The 9,112-nt window shown below is 43.6% G+C and overlaps 1 protein-coding gene across 1 annotated transcript; it reads right to left on the bottom strand.

Moving 5' to 3' along the window:
* Positions 1-3,834: 3,834 nt before the first annotated feature.
* Positions 3,835-6,592, bottom strand: LOC120809065 (uromodulin). The gene is made up of 10 exons (XM_040162625.2): positions 6,442-6,592; positions 6,232-6,283; positions 6,017-6,124; positions 5,470-5,678; positions 5,210-5,364; positions 4,901-5,015; positions 4,696-4,823; positions 4,408-4,588; positions 4,144-4,249; positions 3,835-4,002 (listed from the first exon to the last, which is right to left on the bottom strand). The coding sequence occupies exons 1-10, from the start codon at positions 6,460-6,462 to the stop codon at positions 3,881-3,883; spliced, it is 1,197 nt and encodes a 398-aa protein (XP_040018559.2). The 5' UTR covers positions 6,463-6,592; the 3' UTR covers positions 3,835-3,880.
* Between the last annotated feature and the right edge of the window lie 2,520 nt (positions 6,593-9,112).

The following is a 9,112-nucleotide window of genomic DNA, read 5'->3' as shown; positions in this document are numbered from 1 at the left end:
AAGACTGAATGTATATAATATAATAATAAAAATATCACCCTGACTGGGCTGATGGAGAGAAATGTTTGTTAATATCTGACTGCTTAGAGAAGAATGAGGATGTACTTTATTGTAATCATTTCTTTCAGGTAAAATAACGTTATTAAGAGATTTAAAGTGGTTCCTCTTTCTGTTCAGGCTGCAGAACTTGTTTTATTTCATTTTTAGGGAACGTTGCTGTTTTTCAAAGGCAGGCAGGAACGAGAGACGTCCAGGGCGATTGACAATGACGCGACAAGTGACACAAGAGACACACGCAGCTTAAATACACTAGGGAGGTGCAGGTGATTGGACACAGGTGGAAACAATCAGACAATCACAGACGATGACAGGACAAGGCAGGAAGTGAAGTTACCCAGGGAGACAAGAAAACTACAAAATAAGACAGGAAATAAAACCACACCGTGACAGAGGTGGGGTCAGAGCAGCATGGAGACATGGACATTACATCACTCTCATACACACAGCGTTGTCCTTCATGTTCACATGGACCACTTCTTCTTCTTCTACCACTAGTTACAGACGACCACAGGCTGTCAGTCAGGCGTCACACAGCGACGCTCGTTCAGCACCAACAAGGTGGTGGAATATATTCATGAAATAAGGTAGATGGAAATGTAGAATAAATAATAAATGTACCTGTCGCTGTACTTTCACTAGATGTGAATTAAAATGTGAGAAATGACGTCATGCTACAGATCAAGCTTCATGGGACGTGTAACATTAACATTAAACTGTTAATAACCAAATATTTACTAAATATAAAACAAAGCAGATAAAGACCATTGAGTATTTACACAATGTGCATGTTTTTATGTTTCAAAATGAAAAATGAACAAATAACACATGTACTATTACCCACAAGCAAAACAGAAGAAACACACTAGTTAGTTTATTTAGTTCACTGTTTGGTTTTTCACACCACAGAGGCACCGACTGCTGACATCACATTCAGCTTACGTCACGTTCTGCACAATTGCTGTGATGCTACACAACAAGGTTATGTACTGTACATGTAAATACACTCAACCATCTTCCAATGGATCCCTATTGTTTTCATCCCCCTCTTCATCACATGAATCTAATCCATGAAGCTTTGAAGCTCCGTGATCCTCATCGCTGCTCTCACAACTCGCTCAGACTCAAACGACTGGCGACTTACAGCCAGCTGCCACTAAGGTGCCACTAAGGTGCCACCGAGGTGCCAAAGACCTGCCGTTGCGTGCCAGTGTCACGAGGAGGATCTCGGGCCTTCACAGATAACGTTCCATGCGAGCGAGCCTACCTAACGTTAGCTAGCTAAATGTCCAATATTGAGACCGTAGTGATCTGGTCAAAAATTTAACTGGCCTTGTCATAGTCATGGAGATGATCTAATTCAACATGTCAGCCGTGGTCACTTGCTGACAACCGACAACCACGTATACATGGTGGAAGCTGTAAAGAGGGCAATCTAGCATGCAGGCAAAGCTTTATCAGGAATCAGGAACATTTATTGCCAAAATGTGTCAAACATACAAGGAATTTGTCTTGGCGGATGGTGCATGACAGTAAACAGTGTAACAATAGACAAGACAGCAGTGCACAAGTAATAAAATAAAGTAAAATGAAATGCTATTGCAATGAGTTAGTAGAATAAGGCTATGGGTTAGTATAAAACAAGGGAATAAAGTTAAAAATTTAAAATATTAAAAAAGTTAAAAAATATTAAGCATAAAGTGCACTAGCGAACAAGTAACAAAGTGACGAATGACGACAAAGTGATAAATTACAGTTAAAGTGACATGTGCAGTGTGAAGGGGAGTGACCGGTGGAATGTTATAGTCAGACAGTGGGGGACCGGGCTCTGTTGATGAGCCCGACTGCCGACGGGAAGAAACTGTTCGTGTGGCGGGAGGTCTTAGTCCTGATGGACCTCAGCCTCCTGCCAGATGGAAGGGGCACAAATATTTTTTGTCCGGGGTGAGAGGGACCCGGAGAGAACCCACACAGACACGGGGAGAACATGCAGACTCCACACAGAAAGGCCACTGGGTAGTCGAACCCAGGACCTTCTTGCGGTGAGGCGACCTGTGCATCCTGCACCAATAAGATTCACCCAAAACTCCAACTACCAAGATTCTCACAATATTTACCACCGAAATGAGAACAAACCATGAGATGATTCTTCCTAAAAGCTCAGATTTAACTTATTTAGGTTGTTAATGTCTTTTTTGGCAGCTTAGATTGTTTTTGCGCTTCAAATTCTGGTTTCATTGTGATGCAAGATGAAGGCCTTGGTAGGCTTCACTGGTTTATGGTCAGCCCATTAAAAGATTAGATCGTTTGGACGCTGACATTCGATAAATATTTTATATATTTGAATGGATTTAGTTTCCTCAGACTGCAAATAGGGTTGAATAACAATTGTTAATGTTGCCTCAAACTCAAATATACTTTAACCTAAAATATTCCTCAAATATAAAGGATCCTGTTATGCAGCAGACTGGGCCCTGGTCCTCTTACGTGGCTAACTGAGTTAGCCGGATCATTTTCAGGATGAGATGACATAGATCAGGCTTTTCGGTTCCCCGAAGCAGGTTTGTCTAAATCACCATAGCAACACATAGAAAAACTTGAACCTGCTCCGGTGCAGGTTCATTTGAGCTTCTGGATAGTTAATCACTCCCCCGTAAAAAAAGGGCAGCGCTCTTCCTCATTGATGAAGGATCAATTTCAGTTCGATTAACGTCTTACAGGGAGAGACTTCTCAGAGATCACAAAGACCCACCCGGTTCCTCGTACGTGGTTCAACTAAGTCGATCAAATGTCCCATTATACAGGTCAAATTACAGAGATGATTGACATCAGGCTATTTCAGTTCCTCGAAGGCGGATCGGCGCTCAAACCGTCTCATTAGTTTGAACCAGATGTCAGTCATCAGGATAATCGTGCATGGAGGAATTTGACTTTGTACAATAATATAAAAAAAGGCAAGAATTAATATAAACAGATGGACATGCATAAGTGTTTTAACACTTATTTTTCCATGGTGTGAATCCACAGTGCAATGTTCAGAGGGTGAAGTATTTGAGTCAATGGGGGACTCTTGGTTCAAGAGACCAACTGCTGACTGGGAAGAAACTGGCAGGAGATCTTGTTCCTGGACTGAAACCTCCTGCAGAGGGAAGATTCTGACTGGCGTGAGGGGTCAGCTACAGTCTTTCCTGCCGATGTTCAGCTGCCACTTGAGGTCCTGGAGCCCAGAAAACTGAATGAATCCACGGCAGGGACTGGGAAGTGCCGTTCAAAGAGAAGGAACAGGGATGATGGTGGAGGCCTTGAAGCAGGCTGGTACGTGGCATGTCTCCAGGGAGGTGTTGAAGATGTCTGAACACCAGAGACCGCTGACCAGACATTGCTTCAGGGTGCGAGTGGAGACGGAGTCCCGACCAGCTGCTTTGTGAGTGGTGTCTTTTAAAGAGTCTGTGGCTGATGGTCAGAGTACAGACGTTTAACATCTCTCACCACCTGGCCAAACCGGTGTTTTGACAAGACTTTGTCCCCACTCCTAAATGCCCGATTCTTCTGCAGTCGTAGTTGCGTTTCGCTGTAAACCAGAGTTTGACTCAAACTGGGGACAATGCAAGAAGTCACAGCCTTTGAACTCATCCAGACTGTTGTAGCAGTAGCAGTCCTGAAAACAGTGGTTTTGGCTGCACTGCAGGTGAAAGTAAAAAATGTCACAAGACCTGCAAATCGATTATTAACCTTGATGACACTTATCAGAACAAAGAAAAAAAATGGATACAAATGTGAGTTTTAAGGTTTATTCAAGCTGCCAACAGCAGAAACATTGTTGTCACTGTTCCCCAGTTAGTTTGAACCTCCTGTTGCCTGCCTTGATCACAGTGATGAGGATGATGATGAAGAAGCCCAAAATCCAGACACCTGCAACCGGCAGCACCACAGTCGCCAGTATGCCTGAAACCAAAACAGATCATTGCAGTATCCCCGAAGGAAAGTTTGTCTTCAAATGACTCCTGCAGCGAGAGAGGAGGTGGAGCATCGAACAGAGCAAGGAGCTCCTGGTCGTACGAGGACACAAGTGATCGAGAAACTTACTGGATTGATGTCTGTCCGGCATCTCGATCCGGATGGGTCCATACGATAGGAGGCCCAGAGAGGGGTCAGACCGCATCGCTTCCCTCTTACTCATTGAATTACAGTTCTGTGAAGTACAAAATAAAAGACATGACTGAAGTGAACAAGAACACTGAAGACACTGATCCTTTGGTCATTTTAAGTTAATCTATAAAAAAAAAAAAAAAAAGGCCGATTCAGATGACTGATTCAAGAGTACAAAGCAAGCGAGCAGAGCGCACTGACCGGCGTGCAGGAGTTGTGCTCTTCTGGCGTGCACAGTTCAACGGTGCAGTGCAGATAGAGGTCGTGAGGTTCTGCTGTGAAACGAAACATGTCGAAGCTGTAGTGAATGGTGGAACTTTCTCCGTTGCCGCCAGACTCCCCGGCGCTCTTCAGAAAGGAGACGGTCTCGTCATCCACGCACCTGCATAATGAGACGAAAAGCGGGTAGGGGAGGAAATGGGTTTGACTATAGTTGGTAGACCGTGACGACTTAAGGTACGTGAGCAGTGGACGGAGAGCTCCGCTGACCCGTTCAGAAGCAGAGTGTAGACCAATCCCGCCGTGGCGTTCGGCTGGGGAAACTGCGTGGCCCAGCACTCATTGAGCCGGAGCAGGAAGTAGTCCGCAGGTTCCGTGACTTTCACCTCCACGTACACCTGGACACAGAAACACGCTGCAAAACAGTTGCTGGAAATGGGGCTTAACATGCGGTTAGCTGACGATTGTTCGCTACCTTGTCTCGGAGTCCAATGGTGGGGGCACTACTGTAGGCTTTAGAATAGGACTGGTCCGTGTACAGCATCATCTGTATGTTGGCGTCAAGTTCGTCAAGATGCATCACCAGCTCACTGTATGCATGTAGAGGTGGGAGGGGAAGAAATAAGGGCACTTTTGATTACCAATGTTCAGATTGTAGTGCACAGTACAACCAGATTTGGGACAAATTAGCTTGAAATACTTAATGCCCGTGTTGAATGTTGCAAGTAAGCCAGGCTTTGCCAAGGTATCAATAAGATTGATTAGATTCAACGTCCCTCCTTACCTGGAAAAGTGGATGACTGGGAAAGGCAGGCTGACGGTTCTGATGGACGGATAGACGCAGGTGTAGTTCATCTTGATAACTGGATTTCTGACGATGTTTCCAATCACCTGAGGCTCTGACTGGAGACTCAGGGAATAGGAGATTTGATTTTTTCTCTTGAACAAACAAAAAACAAGAACTTCAGGGTTTTGACAGAGAGAAGTTTTTTTTTTTTTTTTTTTTTTTTACACCCAATAGTGACATTTGTGCTCCAGTCATACCGTCAGCGCCTTGCCTCCACACATTTGATATTCATCTTTAGAAATCTTGGACACGAAGTACGGCACACCGTCAATGACCTCCCTCTGAGGACGGCAAGATTTGTTGGGCAAGTGCAGCGACTGGAGCGGTACGCTGTGAAACGTGAAGTAATCTTCCATCGCTCGGATTGCAATGAAGTCCTTGCCACACACGACTTTGATGTGTGCATCTGTTCAAAAATAAAAATAAAATAAAAATAAAGTCATTCAAACATGGTAAACGAAGATGGAAATGCATAAGTAGTGCTTAGATTCCTTGTTTTTTGAGCTTAAAATAAACACCTTAAGTAGAATGTGATAACGTTTTACAAACTAAGCAAATATTAACCAGTTGCAGACAAACTACATAAATGTGTCAACCACGATGACAACTACTGATGCATCTTTTTTTAAATCGTCAATAGCGAACAGGGTTTTTTTTCCCCTCCTTGGAAAGAAAACAAATTGATATCCAACACAGAACGACCACTTATGGAAAATTGTTGATCAGGTAAGAAAAAGTGCCCACTTTTGTCACATTGGTCCGAATAATATCCGTTGGCACATTTGCATCTTCTTTGGTCTTCAGACAGAAGACACCTGGTGCTGTTGGTGCAATGCTCCACACTGCAAACTCCTAACCAGCAGACAAATAACCATCAATGGTTTTGACAAACTGCAGCAAGTTTACGGGGTTTTTGTATGTATATTGTATTTTTAAAAAAAAAAGGTAGACACGCTTACCTCTTACACAGTGGCGCATGAAGCCAAAGAGGAGGACGAGGACCAGGCTCAGCTGACGAGTGGCCGCAGAGTTCATGTTAGTGACGGATCGTACCGGTGGCCTGTGCTGCATTAGCAGCGTGCAACAACGCGCACTAAACTGCACGCACGCATATTCATTTCCTAACATGCAGGATCAACAATACCAACGATAATTTCATCGGCACTCACCTTTAAGCCGATTGGCATCATGGTCGTGGAGTGTTTCGTGAGGACGAAGTTAACAGAATCCTGCTCTTTGTTAAAGGTGATGTCGTCACACGCACGCGCTCCTCCGCTGAGCCCGTTTTCTTATCAGGTGCTGCTCTTCAATCACAAACACCTGTCACTTTGCGCTTCAGCGCGTTACACTTATTATTGGTAATTGATTAAACATGTCGTGGAGTTGGTGGGTTTCTATTTGTAAAACAGAACACACGCATATAATGAAAGTGTCACCCACGTCATGTGACTTTAATATTGATGTGTTGGAATTGAAAGAACATCAGTGTTTGGTTCTGATCATGACATAATTAATAACATGAAACGGGTGGTTTGGTTTTTAGCTGACTTCAGTGACCATCTTCAAATCTTACTTTGAAGGTTGGGTTGGGTCAGGAAGCCTTCCTGTAAATTGGTGAAAACATTTGAGAGAATTGAGGCATTAAAGATGGAACTTACAATGAACAGCTGGTAGAAATTGTATGTTAATGATTCTAATCAGGCCTTTTGCCTTCATCCATAACATTGTCTTATTAGGACGTTTTGGATAAAGGAAAACCATGGATGACTAAAGGTCAGCAAAAGGCATGAAGAAAGAAACAACAAGGATGCATTAAAAGTGGAGGAAAACATTTGTAAAAGAACTGACTTGTGAAATGACAGAAAATGGACATTTTTGAGTTTAAAAAATAGAACCACTCATACTGTTATGCAGATACTGCGAGGTGCGTCCGCTCCCGCCGCCCCCCTCGCCATCCACGACTTAAATCTTCGGCTGCTCTCCATCCACGCCGCATACCAAGGGCTCCTTTTAGAATAACTTATTTCCCTGTTAAGATGGTTCAGCTACTGTAAAGAAAAGGGCACCGTCTCTCGCTCTTTAATCTCACGAAGTGCTCGGCGAGAACGACAGCTTTGTTTCTCCGACGCGCCCTGAAACAAGCTCCATATTTCACGCGCTTGAGCGCCCGCTCAGCATCTCGCCGTCACAGACCGAGCTTTGGCATGTTTGGCAGAGCGCCTTGTACAACCAGTATGGATCAACCGATTAACAAATCTGTTCGTTTACATTGTTTGTGCTTCATAAATTAATGTTTCACATAACTAATGTGCCGCATCATACATATTTTTATATTAATTTAAAACTTTTCAAAATTTAAAATTTAAAACTTTTTATTTATTTATTGTAAATGACCTCTCGCGGCCCACCTGCCGTACCTTCGCGGCCCACACTTTGGGAATCGCTGCTTTAGACTATTGAGAAATGTGGAGACTGGATAGAAACTAGATGCCAGGTACCTCCACTAGATGTCCTTATCGTCTGCACAAAATGATTCAGCGCTGTAGAAAGTTCCCCTGCACCATTTCAAACAACACTAGAATAAAAAAGAAGAAAAGCAACTAAAATGCACGTGGGAAATCTCTAAGACGATTTATTTCCGATTCTACATTTACTTATATAAATACTAAAAGGTGACTAGAGAAATATTGTGTGAACAGAAGGAAAATAAATTAGTTTTTTAAAGTGTGCAGGTCAAAACAGTGAGCGGCTCAGCGGTGTCTTGAGGGAAAGACATAAGTGGGTCACACCCGCAGGCCACACTCCATATTCCCAGACAACAGGCAGACCATCTGTCTTTGGTGGGAAAGATCACAGAGAGGATAAGTTGCTGAAGAGGGACGAGCCGCGATGGATGCTGCAGGTTTGAATCCGCTCTGGTCTGCAACAACACCGGGTTGTGTTCTCCGCTCTGCATCTGCAAAACTACTCGTCCCTCCCTCACTGAGAGCAAAACACTCGACTAGGTCTCGACTCTTCGCTGTCCTTGCGCCGAAATGGTGGAACGAGCTCTCTGAAGACATCAGGACCGCAGAGAGCCTTCACATCTTCCGCCGCAAACTAAAGACACACCTCTTCAGACTCTACCTCGACTAAAGACTAACAAATTGTAGCACTTAAATTGTACTTGTAACGTCACTCATCTATAGCAAATTGTAAATTGCCTTATTTGAGGAAATTGCACTTTCTTGTTTCTTGTTCTCCTGAGTTTGTACCCTATGGTTGAATGCACTTATTGTACGTCGCTTTGGATAAAAGCGTCAGCTAAATGACATGTAATGTAATGTAATGTTTGTTTCTTGAGTATTAACAATGGCTGCAATCGTAATAAGTCCTCTTTCTCTGCCCAACCCTGCCCAAGTAATAATCTGGTCTACAAATAACCAGATGGGAAAGATTGACTGCCCAAAGGATGGAGAAATTCAACTGATTGAACAGCAACAGTGGAAATATTGGTAATGTTATTTATTTACAGAGCAAAGGGGGTAAGAAAGACAACCGTGTCTCAATACAGAGAATATTCACGTGAATCCTTAAATGGTTATAAATCGGTACGCATATGTGGTTCTCGTATCTGAGTGAAGGTGAATAACTCTGAATCATTATACGGGGCAAAAAAAGATTTCAGTTTATGATCAGGTGTGATTGACAGAACCTGCACAACAAACACACCAGTTTTACAGCCCACTGAAATGACTCCGCTCTGTGTGTGTTCATCTTGCATCTCCTCCCTTGGCGGCGCCGGGCGGTGGTTCTTGGTCTGGTCGGTAGCGGTGCGGTGCCACCCTGGTGTTGTGAAAT

Source organism: Gasterosteus aculeatus, chromosome X, assembly GCF_964276395.1.
Source record: "Gasterosteus aculeatus chromosome X, fGasAcu3.hap1.1, whole genome shotgun sequence".
In the NCBI taxonomy this organism is placed as follows: domain Eukaryota; kingdom Metazoa; phylum Chordata; class Actinopteri; order Perciformes; family Gasterosteidae; genus Gasterosteus; species Gasterosteus aculeatus.
Note: the sequence above shows the minus strand (reverse complement) of the source record. Positions and strands in the feature narration are given on the sequence as shown.